The 14596-nt window shown below is 44.0% G+C and overlaps 1 protein-coding gene across 5 annotated transcripts in view; it reads right to left on the bottom strand.

The window, feature by feature from the left end:
• CC2D2A (coiled-coil and C2 domain containing 2A) overlaps nt 1–14596 on the bottom strand; it is a 135029-nt gene that overhangs the window by 33804 nt on the left and 86629 nt on the right. For 4 of the 5 annotated variants that reach the window (XM_051965533.1, XM_051965530.1, XM_051965531.1 and 1 more), the window contains 7 exons: nt 13782–13949; nt 11706–11811; nt 11440–11549; nt 9412–9508; nt 7500–7598; nt 4441–4617; nt 2706–2726 (listed from right to left, as the gene is read on the bottom strand). In XM_051965533.1, coding sequence (XP_051821493.1) covers nt 2706–2726; nt 4441–4617; nt 7500–7598; nt 9412–9508; nt 11440–11549; nt 11706–11811; nt 13782–13949 — 778 coding nt within the window. The remainder of the gene's footprint in view (nt 1–2705; nt 2727–4440; nt 4618–7499; nt 7599–9411; nt 9509–11439; nt 11550–11705; nt 11812–13781; nt 13950–14596) is intronic. The other variant, XM_051965532.1, reaches the window with a different exon arrangement.

Below are 14596 nucleotides of genomic sequence, written 5' to 3'. Positions count from 1 at the left end.
AAAGTCCCATAAACATCAGCTGAGGATGTGCTAAGGTAAACAGACAAAAGCCATCGCCTCACGGGCTGTGTGTGTCAGCGTCCCCCTCACTCCGTTCTCACTGCCTTCGTTTTGGGGCCGCTAAGGCCATCCTGGAGCTTTGAATTTCAGCTTACAGATGTGCCCGCGTACGTAGGGGAGATCAGTCACACGGGGATTCATCCTCTCCAGAGAACCAGGACCACAGATGCACAGCAGTGAGTTAGAAGGATTCCCTCAGCGCGAGGGGCCTTAAGGCAACTTTAAACAGGGAACAGAGCGAGGCTCGTCAGGCTCACAGATTCACTCGCATCCTGTTCCATTGTGGAAGTATGTTAGCAAAATTAGAATATTCCTATAAAAGTTACATATGTTTATGGATGTGCAATATAATTATAAGGCTGTACAGAAGGATTTGTGTGATATATAAGAGTATATGTGTATAATATATGTGCGTGTGCACATATGTGTGTGTGGTGGCTGATTTCTGTTTATGGCGTGTTTCACGTCACCATTTCGCCTCAGTTTGTCCGGCTTACTAACTGGTGAGTGAAGACTGCTGTTTCTTAGTCCCTGGATTGGTATTCGCGGTGCAAATGTGAGCCTCATTCTTGTATTGTGTGAGAGAATGATGGAAGGACAGGGGTGGAAATTTCTCCAGGCTTTAAAAAAGCCCTAACTGGCCCGACTGCTCTCCCTCCCAATGGGGAATGCGGGACATCTGCCTTCGGCTGGGCGTGAGAAAAAGAGGGAGCTCTGAATCAGCCTTCTGGAGTTCCGAGGAGATGAGAGGTCACCTGGTGCAAGCTCCCCCCTCGTAAGGGTCCCTTTGGCCAAAGCCCGGTGTCGGCTTCTGCCTGAGCGCTCCCCCTGACGAGGACGTCCCCACCTCCCGAGCTGGACGCTCCAATTTCAGAGGGCTGCGAGTGTTAGCCACTTCCTTACGCCAACTCAAACCCGCCTTCCTGTAATTTCCACCCGGGTTTGGCTTTGTTCTCTTGGGCCAAGGAGAAGGATCTCATTCCCCTTCACATGACAGGTTTTCACAGAGCCGAAAACAGTATCCCATTCCCTTCCCCTCCCCAGGGCTGCTTTCCTCCCCTCCCTGCAGCCCTCCCTCCCTGTGCTGTGGAGTCCCTTCACCAGGTGGGCAAAGTCCCAGTTCTGAGCCATCCCTCTCCGATTCTGGGCCTTTTCCTGAGCACAGGAGTAAGGATGTGGTCAGCGGATGGAGCTCCAGGCCTGGAGTCGGGGGGAGCCGAGTTCAAATGTGGCCTCAGACACTTACTAGCTGTGGGACCGTGGGCACATCACTTAAGCCTGCTTGCCTCAGTCACCTCCTCTGTGAAATGGGCTGGAGAAATCAGTGGCAAACCAGTCCGGTAGCTCCTCCAAGAAAACCCCAGAAAGAGCTGAGGAGAAGCAGGGAGATTCCGAGCTGGTTCTGGGGCTCAGAGGGAGAGCATGGGCCCTTGCAGCTCCCCCACCCACCTGGAGCCTTCTTGTTGTCTCAGGTGTGAGGATGGGCTGAGGGCTGCCCCCAGGAGCATCCCCTGAGGGCTGGCCGCCCCCTCCAGGGCCCCAGCCACCAATTCTGGGCTCTCTGGCCATATTTTTAACCCGTGGCTCCCTGATGCTGTTCAGTCAGTTTTCAGTTGTGTGACTCCGTGCCCTTGTGGGTTTGGGGCAGATACTGGAGGGTTTGGCCATTTCTTTCTACAGCTCACGTACGGAGGAGGGAGCTGAGGCTTCTACGGGTGGAGCGACGGCCCGAGTCCCCCAGCTAGTGAGCGAGCCTTCCCGACTCCGGGAACCGCCGAACTCCCCCCGCCACCCCCGGAGCCCGTTCCCCAACAGGGGACAAAATCATCCGTGCATTTGGTTGCCGTGCCATCAGGGCTCACAGGTCTCCTTCGCAGGGACACGAGGGGCTCAGCGTGTCTCCATGGTTCATCTGAATAGATATGGAAGCTTAGGGTTTCAATTCTAACTGTGAGGCAGTAGAATGGTCTGTGTGACCTTGGGCTGCATGAAAAGAGAACCAGGGAGATGATAATTCCACTGTGCCCTGTCTAGAATCTCCATCCCAAACATCACCCTCCGTCCCCAGCACCGTCCTTTAAAGGCATTAAATTAGGGAGGATGGCCGGATGGAGGGATGCCTGTGAGCCCCTGTCTTTTCAGAATTAGTTACTGGGGGCGTGGAGCCTGGAGAAGAGAAGCCCCGGGAAAACAACAGTCATCAAGAAATGTCATGTAGAGGACAGTTAGTCTGCTAATTAGCCGAAATTGTTCCTTTGGCTATGAGAGGAAAAAACCAGGAGCGATGGGGAGATAGTTGCAAAGGAGACACATTTAGGTTAGTATCACAAAAACAGCCCAACACTCCTTGCGACTCCTCAGAGTATCGCCCGGCGGAATGGTCTGCCTGGGGAGGTGGTGGGCTCTCTCTCACTGGGGTCTCCAAGAGGAGGGTAGGACTCTGCCAGGTGGGGGTCAGACCTGATTGTCTTTGAGATCCTTTCCCAGTTTTTGAGACTTTATGATTCCATGAAGTATATTTAGAAGAAGCTAAGCACATGGACTACGACTTAAAAGCTTTTAAAGGTAGAGACGAAGAGAAAGCTGCTAATTCTAGACTGTAAATAAATAGGGATGGGCTTATTATAAAATGAAATGTTTATTACCTTCTTTAGCATGTCAGTCATCTATCAGAAGCGAGGAAGAGAAGAAAAGAAAATAGGCAAAAGCGTGTAGCAACAGAAAGAGTAGGTTAGAAAAACGGGAATATTCAGCTTCGCTTATCAAAATAAGACAATGAAAGAGCTGCTACAATGAAGAAAGACATTCAGCTTATACACTTATTTTTGTCTAAAACAATTCCCATTAAGAAATACTTTAAAATAGCCCAGAAAAGTCTGTTTGGTTCCTAGAGTGAATATGAAAACGAATACTCCATTCATCATTCCTGAGAGTTCTCCACATGGAAAAATACACCCAAATCCTGCCCCATGCCCTGTCTCATTGGCTGGTTATGGCAGGAACTCCTCTTTCTTAAATAGACCATTTAAAAACAAATAAGACAATCTTTCCACCTTTTATAGTAGAATGGTAGCAATATCTGACGTGGCTCTCACCAAAAGGCAGAAGAGCATCTTTGGGAGGTTTTAGTGGGTGGTTTAAGTCCATATGCACGAGGAGCATGCTTGCTGTGACCACACTGGGGCAGTGAGACACCGAAAAAGGAGCAGATTGGGAAAAAAAAACTCAATATTTTTACAAAGGGAGGAAAGACTGTACAAAATTGTGAGAGAGAGACCTAAAAGGACACAAGAACACAATTAAAATGAATGAAAAATGATGAAATGTCTGCATGAGGATGGAAGGAATCTTAAAATGTATGAATTCTTTCAGCCATTCTCTCATGCTTGACAAACCCATGTGAAGACTCCACACATTCCCACAAACAAAACATCCCTTTACTTCCAGCTCCGGGCCTTATTGACTTTTCTATCTCCTGACCACAGCCTTGTTCCAATCTCCTGCACTCTTCCCCAACCTCCTCCAAGCTTTCTAATTTCCTACCCTGTGTTGTTTTTCCCCCTGTATAAGCCTTTGTTTGTTTGTTCACACTCATATCCTCAGGGCTTTGCTGCATATACACATTTTTTCTTTAAAAGATTTTGGAATAAATATGACTCAAAGTGCTTCCTAGTGAATGACACTTTTCTTCAATGAAAATCATCTACTATATATCTGAAAATTTGGTAAATAGGGATAGAATTGGAAATATGTGTTGTTTTATGAATTCAGACTAAGAAAAGAATTATATTACATTTCCATCTGACTCTAGTAAAATACAAAAAGTGGATATGAAAATGGCTATATTGATAAAAAGGCAATGATAAAGTGATTTCCCACCTTTGTTGAAAGCAAGACAAAAGGAAACAAGTTTTAAACTGAAACACGAGGGAAGAGATTCTTCACAATGGAGATTGTTAAAGTCAGGAATAGCCATCAATAAATCAATGAAATCACCTTTTTTTTTTTTTTTTTTTTTTGAGTTCTCTAAAAATGAACAAACTAGTAAAAAAAAAAAAAAAGATAAGAAAACCTAAATCCACATTTTTATTTGGCTATTCCTGCCTGAAGGCACTGGGGGTGACTTCAGCTCTCTTATGATAATAAAATCAAACATATGGGTCTAGAGAAAGAAATGTATATCACAGACTGATTTCCTTTTGATTTATTTCTGCAGTTCAAACACTAAAAGCATTAAGCCAGAAAAAATATGTACAAATAAACATTTCTGTTAGAGAGCCTCCTGTGCATAAAATAACATAGTCAGTTTGCAGAGGGGATAGGATTTTTAAATGATTGACCCAAATCATTGATTGGTTCACCAACTTGGAAAGCACTTACCTTTTCTCGAACTGACTCCCCAGGCACAAGGTGAGGTTCAATAGTCATAAAGAGAGTGATGTAGGTGCCATCACTCAGACTTCTGACAGAATCAAAGTCTCTTTCACTAATTAGGTTTCTCTCTTTACTGTAGCCCAGGAGAACCGGAGGGATATCTATTTTAAAGGTACCATCAATCTGTGAGAAAAATAAAATCCAATAAATCTCCTCATGAAGAGGACAAAAGGAACAATCAACAAACACAAGATATCTCATAAAATCTGTTTCTTGAGGCACAAAAAAGGTTCAATATAGTATTTCACCAGGTAACAAAAGGACAAGCCATTTCTCCTTCTTTGTTTGGTTTATAAACTGCATTAAATGAAATCTTTTTTCCTTCCTGGCTCTGGAAGTCAGATCTTAGTTCTGATTCCTCCACGGATATTTCTTCCTATGTGAACTTGTGTAAATCACTGAAGTCTCCTTAGTCCTCAGTTTTCTGATCTATAAAGTGAAAGAATTGGTTGTTCCAGAAAAAAATCAATCTTTCCTACATTCCTTACGGAAGTGGGAGACTGGGTGTGCAACACTGCATTTTTAATGTCAAATCTTTTTCAGTTTATTGGTGAGTTTTACTGAACTGTTTTTTTCCTCTTTTTTAAGTAATGTCTTTTTAGAAGGAAAGAGAAGGGAATGATACATTGGAAAATATAGCTCCACGGTCCCTTTCTAACTCTAGAATGATGAGCCTGTGGATTTGGCTAGGGATTTCTCTGATCGTGGCTTCTATGAATAGTATTCAACGAGTGCTTGCCAGCAAGTGTGTGTGTTCTGGGAGCTGAAATCAAAAGAGAAATGTACTCAATTTAAAGATTGATGCTTATTCATTGGCTTCCATCTTTGAAAGGCATATATATATATACATATTTGAAAGGCACACACACACACACACACACACACACACACATAAAGTGACAATTGCCCTTTAGGTTGAATTGAGCTCTTCTTGCTTGAAGATATATTTTTCCTAGGTTATGAAAGTATTTTGCTACAAAACCTGGAGCAAAACCCCACAATTTTTCATTTGTAAAAGGAAAGTGTCATAAGAGAATTTGAGTACAGCTGCCATTTTCCCTGAGGTATCTAACACTAGACTTGGTGCTTCTCAGGTTAGTTCCTGCTCTGTTTGCAAATGTCAGTTAAAAGCCTTTATTATTTGCTGATTCAGTTATTATTTCACCTGATGTAGATCTTCTTGATTCTTTGGTGTGTGATTCTTTATCTTCCCTTTGCCCTTTGTAAAATCCAACTGTATCTTTTGTTCTGCTGTAACTGAAGACTCTATATAAGATTTTTGGAAATGCTGCTCATGGCCCATGGTTTTTGGTTACCACGGGACCGTCCTCTGAGAATATAATAAACATTAAATGTCTCCGTTTATTGATAAGTATGATTGGCCGCAATACCTATCGATGCCTAATTTTAGAAATTACTTCCATGTCCATGCAACAAGAACCCAAGTGAAGAAATTACTCTTGGCAAGTTTAGTGCTCCCCTTGATAAGCCATTCACTGCCAGTTCTGCCTAATGAGAATGAGCGCCCTGACTGAGATGGGTAAGTGCTCACTGAGCCATTGCATGTGATCGGATTTGAAATTCGAGTTCTAGACCACAGAATCACGGAATCTTATACCTCGGAGAAAATTTAGTCCGGCACTCTCGACGTTACAGATAATAAAATGGTATCAAAGGGGACTGAATTGTCCCAGTTCACACTGCTAACTTTTTCTTAGGGAAGGAATCTTGAAGGTCATTTCTAGCCCAGGCCCCTGCATGGATTTCCTCCATCACGTACCAGAACAACACCATAAAGTTGCTCTCTGTCTAATTCCTTTTGGTAATGTTGCTTCAAAACAAGTCCCTTTATTGGGTTAAACAGGCACCTTCTTTGGTGGCTGGCAGAGATTACCTGCAGCTCTCAAACTCAGGCCTGGATGGAGTCTCAGGATATCAGGGCACTAAATGGATTAAAGCTATTTTAGGAGAGAAATACTAAATCAACCAAAGATTTAGCACGACAAATCCTCTTAAGTAAATCTCCAACTCTGCTGAATGTGTATTTCTTGGATGTCTCTATCAGTCCCCTGCTCCTACTTCCTTGATTGTGAATATTGACGGGAATTGGTTTTGTCATTGCTCCCAAATATATTTTCTTCTTTCCTACTTTCCCCCTTTATACCTGTTAAATCCCTACATAGCCTTTAAAACAAAACTCAAATGCTGCCTCCTTCTCTGATCCTCAATTGGTCATGACCTTCCCTTTCCCTTTTATACCTCTCTATTGTCTCTTCTCTCTTTTAGACAATAAGCTCTTTGACCACAGTGTAGTATCTCATCTTCCCCAGGATTTAAGTCTTCTGCTTATAGTAGGAACTCAGTAAATGCTGTTGAATATTATACTTTTTAGTTACGCATCGTTGTCGAAGAAGTATGATTATTTTCCATGAAATGTTATTTCTTCAAAGAACTTATACATTCATTCACTTTTACTGTTCTGGCCTGTCTTTAATCCAGTGCACTTTCTTATCCTCTGCTAGTATTTAATTGTAAGGGAACAAAATATTGGAAAGAAAAAAGAGGGAAGAGAAAGGGAGAGCTTGTTTCAGTAAGCAAGTACTAAAATATGAGTTAGTCAATAAACATCTTTTAAAGCACCTACTGTGTGCAAAGCACCATGCTAAGCACTTGAGGATAGAAAGAAAATGTGGGTTTTATGAGTCATACATGTGATAAAAATGAGCACTAAGTGACGACTATATAACTACCTTCTATGTGCCTTATGATTTGGGATTTACAGAGTATTTACTCACATATTATCTTAGTACCTAGAATAATTCACCCTAGAACGTTCTGTTTTAAAAGGTTAGTTTTAAACTTTTAGACGTTAATAGATCAGTTCTAAATGAATTCGAAAACTGCCCACATACATTCCATATTATCACAAATAGAAAAGACTCGGTTGCCACATTTGTTGAAATTTTTCAGGGAGAATATTTCAGCACAAAATTGCAAATGCTTACCCTGCCCTGGAAATATAAAGTACTAAATGGAATTCGAACAGACCCCAGCCAGTGCCTCTCGATACGGGTATGGATGCCGCGTCCTCTTTCACGATCGTCCTAGAGGAGGTAGAAGAATTGGTAATGGTAAATGCATACTATATGATAAATTCAATTATCGACAAGGGTTGGGGTGGCTTCTGTGCGGTACGAGGTGCTTGGGGGGAATAAAAGGAACAAGACAAAGCAGGTTCGTCCTCGTGAGACTCAGACAGCTTCAAATGTCAAGTCACTCTAAGATCCTTAAAATTCCTGACTGGGACAAAAGCCCTTTTCTTAGAGGAGGCAGAGCACGGATGTGGGAAGACTTGTGGGAAATCAGTATGCTCTTGTGGAAAGAAAGCTGAATTTGAATCCCAGTGCAGAACGCTGGCCTGGGACTCCCGAGGATGTGAGTTCAAAGCCAGCCTCAGACACTTACTAGCTGGCTCTGGACAAATCATTTAACAGTATCCGCTCCAGTTTTCTCATCTGTAAAAGGAGCAGGAGAAGGAAATGGCCAAACCACTCCAGGATTTTTGCCAAGAAAACCCCAAATGGGGTCACAAAGCGTAGGACGTGACTGAAAATGCTTAAACGTGACCTTGATCAGAGAAACCAAACAACTGTCCTCTGCAGTCCAAAGCAGATTAAAATGCAATTGGGAAACATTTAACAAAATGATAAAAAAAAAATCTCATAGGACTTCAATAGTGTCAGTATGGCATGTGTGCCCTGGGATCCTCAGGCAGAGTTTAATGGATCCGTTTCTAGTTGAGCTTCCACCACGTGATCTCTTCACTCCCAGTTCTAAAGCTGTATTTATGTCATTATTGCAGTGGTTCCATTCAGCTGGATGGCAGTGAAGTTGGGCGGGAACAGTGAGGGAGGGGTGGGTGCAGGAGATATTCTGTAAGCAGGATTGACAGAATTTTGTAGTTGTTCTCCGGCTTGAAACCTCCAGTGATCTTTTATCATCAAAGGGAGATTCAGTCATAAGCTTTAGATCCTATTACAAGGGCTTAGACATTTTTAAAAGATTTTTAAACAATGATGGAAATTAAAAGGGTTTGGGTCTTAACTGTCAGTCCTGCAAACATGTCATTTGATCAGAATGGCCTTTCGTACTGAAGAATCAAATTGTTATTGCAGGAACACAAAAAAAAAATGATCTAGCTAGCCCATTCTTTTAGAATAAACATTTGGAGGGTTTGTTTGTGTTTTTGCCAAATCCCGGGTAAATCACTGACAAGCCCCTGTGTAGAGATTAGTCCTACAAAGACTGAGTTGAGCACATTCCAACAAGAACTTGGAAAATGGACATGATTTTGCACGGACTCATGGAGAAAATGAGGAATTAAGGAACAACTAAAGGGCATCCCTAACGTGCCTTGGCATTAAACACACACACACACACACACACACACACACACACACACACACACACACAATTCAGTGGCCAATCCAGATCACAGTTGTCTGCCTCAGTGTCTTATTGCTTGCTCCTTATCAAAGTGCTTGGATCCCCAACTTTAGAATCCTCTGGCTGCCGTGGCAGTTCTTGCTTTTAACAGTGCTTCTGTGACACTCACAGCCCCCATCCCGATCCCTTTCAGCAAAATGGTTCTGCTTTTGGAGCTCGGTTTGGTCTTGCACCTGGCTAGTGAAGGAGCTCCTTGATGGCCACGTCCCAGGAAGGGAAGCGACTGGAAATTTGGCAGCTCTTTTCTCTCTGACCCTCGAATCAGCGAAGGTTGCGTGAGCCCGGGACCCCACTTCTCCACCCAGTTCTCTATGACAGAATCACCCTTTGGGATCGGGGAAGCGGTATCCCTACCATGGCTACAAGGCAGCAGAAATTGGGCGGGCATCTTCCCCAGGACCGTGAGCTTACCTCCAAGATGTCGTAGAGCACCTCATCAAAAAGGTTGATGAATATATCGTCCTTCACTGATTGCATACTGGCTGTGCTGTAATCACTGTTAGGGGCTCTAGCAAAGCAAAATACAATCAGGCTATTAGGAAAATGAGGAAATGAGGGTGAAGGTATTGGGGGCGGGGGCGTTGATCAGGGGAGTCCCCTGAGGAAGAACGGCCCAAATAAAGAGACTGAAAGGGGGAAAGGGAAGAGTTCGGGCGCGTTTATCGGCTCACTTCTGAAAAATTCCCTCGAGTTTCAGTCAGCCAGTCAGCTTCGGGGTGGCCAAGTTCCTGGATCCCAATCAAAATCCTGCCTTTTGGGGGCACTATTGGCCATGTCTGCCTTCAGCATGGGGAAGCAAACTTGTCCAATTGCTGGGGAAACTCCTCAAATTGACCAGGTCATTCCCCTGATCACCTTCCCACCCTCTAGAAATTACAACCGGCGTTTTTCCCATACTCTGTGAGACAGGCCGGGCGCATACGAATCCGTCTGCTTCAGAATCTGAGGCTTTGAGCGTCTGTCACCTCCTCCTAGTCCTGCAGCTAGGGTGGGGAAAGCAGGCCTTGAAGCCAGCTGGTTTGCATGTGGGGTGAGAGGGTTTCTCTGATTCGGCTTTATGGCTAGCACTTCCTTAACTCATCCATCACATCCCCGCCTAGAGCAGGTACAATTTAGACACCAAGTATTATCCCAGATGATTGAACTGTGGTAAGAGAATCTGTGACTCAACTTTATGACTACTAAGTACTCAGTCCGAGATATCAACTTAGCCCTGGGGCTGCCGGCAGGAGAGAAGAGCTATAAGCTCTTAGGGCCACTTTCCTTTCTCAGCTGATACAGATCGCCCCTTTCTGCTGTGCTCTTTGATATGTAAATCCTCAGCTTCCCAGGATTCCTTGGACTAGGTGCAGGAAAATTTTACTCATTAAGCACCCAGTATGCGCTAATCCCTGGGGATGCAGAAAAACAAATATGAAGCAGTCTCTGCCCTTCAGTGGCTTCCATTTTTAACTTAAAGAGCCAATGAGTTTGTGAATAAGTGTATAAAAATAAATAATAATATCTAACGTTGATGCAGTGCTGGGCATTGGGGTAAGTGCTTCCTAGCCATTATCTCATCAGATAATAGAAGGTAATTTTGGGGAGGAGGGAAGGGCAGTAGCAGCCAGGTAGGATCAGTAGGTATCAGTTGGGCAAATTTTCCAGGAAATGTGTTCCTGTGAGAAGGGGGCAGTGCCTTTACTCCAAGCACCGGTACGGCCGTACCAAGGCACGAAGGGGAGGGGAAGAACAGGACAGTGTGGTTGCAGCTGGGAGTGTGGGAGAGGAGCACCAGGTAGTAAGGTTGGAAAGGGAGGCTGAGGTCAGCTTGCAAAGAACCTTAAAGACTAAATGGAGGAACTTGCCTTTGATCCTAAAGGCAGAAGGGGTCATTGTTGACTAGGGGAGTGATGGACTCGGTAGGAAAATGACTTTGGAAGTTGAGGCAGGGAGATCAATCAGGAAGCTACTGCAACAGCTCAGGTGAGAGTTACCGAAGGCCTGAACTAGTCACTGGGGTGACGGTGAGATACCATGGGAGTAGGAGATCCCACAACTGATGGGATAGATGGAATCAGGGAGAGCGAGGAGGAGTCAAAAACAAGGGCAGGGTTATTAACCTTGGAGACTGGGAGGATGGTGGAACTCTCATAGGCTTGGGAAACAGTGGAAATAGGGAAGGGACCAGGCTGGAGGGACAAGAGAATAATCCAGTTTGGGACTTCAACCTGAAAGGGAACCCGAGTTTGTAGCTATTGATTCAGACATTCTGCACATGAACATTGACTGAAGCTCTACGGTGGATTGACAGTCAAGAGATTTGTTTCTTATTTTGGCTTTTGCCTGACCCTTGAGCAATCTGTTTGATCTTTCCAGATCACAGTTTCCTCTTCCATAAAAGGTCCTCAAAATTTTGTAGGCATCTATGGAGAAAGAAAAAATATGATTTGCCCTTACCTAAATGGAAGTTCAAGTTCCTCATTCCAGCTAGGATTTGGACCTTCAGCTGTAGTCGTGCGGCAAACAGTTCTTTGAAAAGAAACTTCCACAAAAGGTCGAACTAAAACCTTAAAAATGAGAGTGAATTAGAAAAAAACAAAACAAAACAAATTCCTAAGGACCAAATCAAAGGTTTTAAAAAGACAATATGGAGAATCTGCCTCTCAGATTTAATTCTGGAATAAAATGTGAACAAAGGAACTTCAGAATTTGGGTGCTGTTACCTGACTGAGCACAGTGTCCACAGTGTGGGCTGGACTTTGCATCGACGGGGAAGTCACAAATGTTTCACTGAAAGGTCTCGAAGAGCGGGATGTCTGCTGGAGTTTGCTAGGAGAGAAAAGCCACAAGTTATTTTTTAAAATCCCATAATATTTCAAACTTTTTCATTATCACTCTATCCATTATGGTGATTAGTGACCTTTGATGTCATGATCATAATTTTGGGGGGGCCTCATATATGTAGATGCTCATTTAAGATAGAGAACTTAATACAAGTTTTGTATTCGGAAAGCTCCATCTACCAGCCATTTCCCCATTTCTCTCCATCTCCTCAGGCCTCCCTATTCTCTCTGGCACAACAGTACTGGAATCAGGACAGTTAAGAACCCTATAATGACCTCTGAAGGAAGGAAAGAGTCAATCACATGGCAAATTTCATCGTTGTCTTATTTTAAGAAATTGCCATCGGCCCCCCCAGCCTTCAGCAATCACCACCCGATCAGTCGGCAGCCATCAACATAGAGGCCAGACCCTCCATCGGCAAAAAGATAAGGACCCACTGAAAGCTCACGTGATGGCTAGTATTATTATTTTTTTTTACGATAAAGTATTTTTGATCAAGCTATGGACTTTTTTTGGACTTAATGCTATTGTACACTTAACAGACTATAGTATAGTGGAAGCAACTTTTATATGTACTGGGAAATCAAAAATTCATGTCTCGCTTTTTTGTAATATTTGCTTTTTTGCGATGCTCTGTAACTGAACCCACAATATTTCTAGATATGCCTGCATTTATTTATTTGAGGTAAAGTGGATTGGCTCCAGAAAAACCCTGTCCAGAGGTTTAACAAGTAGAAAGGACGTGTCATATTTTCTGAGAAACACCTTTTAATTCCACCATTCGGCCGTGTTCCTTTTAGGGAGAGGGGATTGTGTCAGTGAGAAGTTTGTGTCATACACAATATTAATTTTGGGGATACCGCGAGCATTTACTGACGACATTCCTGCTGCTTCCAGGAGCACTTGGCTTTGTGAGCACCGGACATCAGGAAAGACGTCAAGCAGGGACCATTTGGGTTCAGTTGGACCTGGATCAGCCGTCCCAGCCGCAGGGCCCAGCAGCACAACTATCGCCAGCTCCCAGTTTTCCCCAGATGATTAAACAGAAGCTCAGAGAAACTGCTCCTGGCTGGAAGTCCCATCCCCAGTTAAGGGGGTGAGCCCCAAGTCCAGCTCAGGTCCTCGCGGTCCCAGCGAGGTGAGGGGAGGGGCAGATAACTAAGAACGGCCAAGGTAGGAAGGACCAGTGGAGACCCCGGTCCCCAAAGGGCATCCCTGATTCCTTTCAGCCAGCTGAGGGAAGCCCCCTGAATCGCCAAGGGGAGCGTCAGACGGAGCAGGGAGGCGTTTTTTACTGCAGCTCCGTGGGATAATAAAGAGACAGGGAACCTGGACTCTTATCCTGGTTCTTGTCGTGCAGATCACTTACTGCCCCCCACCCCACCCCACCTCAGTTTACACCTCCACAGAATGGAGACATGAATTCTCTCTCAGGTCTGAATAACTTTTAAGAGAGGCTGGTAAACCTTAAAATGCTATCCAAGAACCGTAAGTGATGAGTCATCAGTGTTTGCAGAGCAGCTTTGGCTTGAGCACTTTAGGAGAATAAGTCCATAGAATAGAATAAATGCCCATAGGTTGAGTATTTTAAAGAAATGTAGTAAGTCTTTAATAAAATTGTCCGTGAGGGGGAAGGTAAAGAACACTAATGGCCAGGGTTAGTGGGTTTTAAGGCTGCTTCTGTTTGTCCCGGGAGGCAGAAATGGGTGGGAGAAATGGATGGCCACCGAGCAGAAGCAGAAGCAACCGTTTCCTGGGACAAAGAGTAACCCTGGGGCCTTTCGGAAGCAGACCTGGTAAGTTTGCCCCTCACGGGCACTCAGGTGGAGGCCGGATGCTCCAGGTGCAGGATGCCATAGCAGGGAGGCTCTTTTCAAATTAGATGGACCAGAGGAGCGTCCCCATCTCGGGCTACCCCTCAGGTGCCCCTTGGGCCAGGTGGCCACTGGTCTTACCTGCTGCTGGGTTTTCGCACTGGAATATCATAGGCCCTGAGGATGTTCACCAAGAGCTTGATGTCTCCATCTGACAGGTTCTGTGCCGGAACCTTTTTCCTTCCTTTTCTTCTGGGCTTCAAGGGCCGCTTTTGTTCCGCCAACTTGAAGAGGCTTGCTCCCAGAATGCTAAGGACCACACAATAGATGTGAAAGATGTTGTACTAATTTATTCAACTTTTATTTTAATTTTTAGTTCCACATTCTCTCTTCTCTCTTCCCCCACTGAGAAGATAAACTCTGTGATGCCTATTTTACACACACACACACACACACACACACACACACACACACACAGAGTCATGCAAAATATATTTCCACATTATCTGTATTCCAGTAAAAAGGCAGGAAACAAAGGAACAAAAATGCTTAAATCTGTACTCTGAGTTTATCAGTTCTTTATTTGGAGGATAGTTAGAGGAATATTTCATATTCCTAAGTCCTTTGGAATTGTGGCTCATTGTATTGATCAGAGTTCCTCTCAGAGACATTTTAGAAAGTAAAAGTCTGAAAGAACACGAGACCTCCACCTGTAAATTGTCTCAAATACTTAAGGACCTCTCAAAAAACCCCTGATCACTTTAGGAGACTGAGATTGACCATATAACCTTCTGTACCGAGAGGGACACTTCATAACCTCCTGTGCTGGGAAGGATACTTCAGTAGGACTATCACTAAATTTATTTTAATGGAAGAAATATTTAAATTCGAGTCTTTCTAGTTCCATCTAAACTAGTTTACTATATGAACTCTCAGTTCCAAATGAATCAGCCCAT

This window comes from Antechinus flavipes, chromosome 6, assembly GCF_016432865.1.
Source record: "Antechinus flavipes isolate AdamAnt ecotype Samford, QLD, Australia chromosome 6, AdamAnt_v2, whole genome shotgun sequence".
NCBI classification, from domain to species: Eukaryota; Metazoa; Chordata; class Mammalia; order Dasyuromorphia; family Dasyuridae; genus Antechinus; species Antechinus flavipes.
This window is presented reverse-complemented; position numbering and strand designations above follow the sequence as displayed.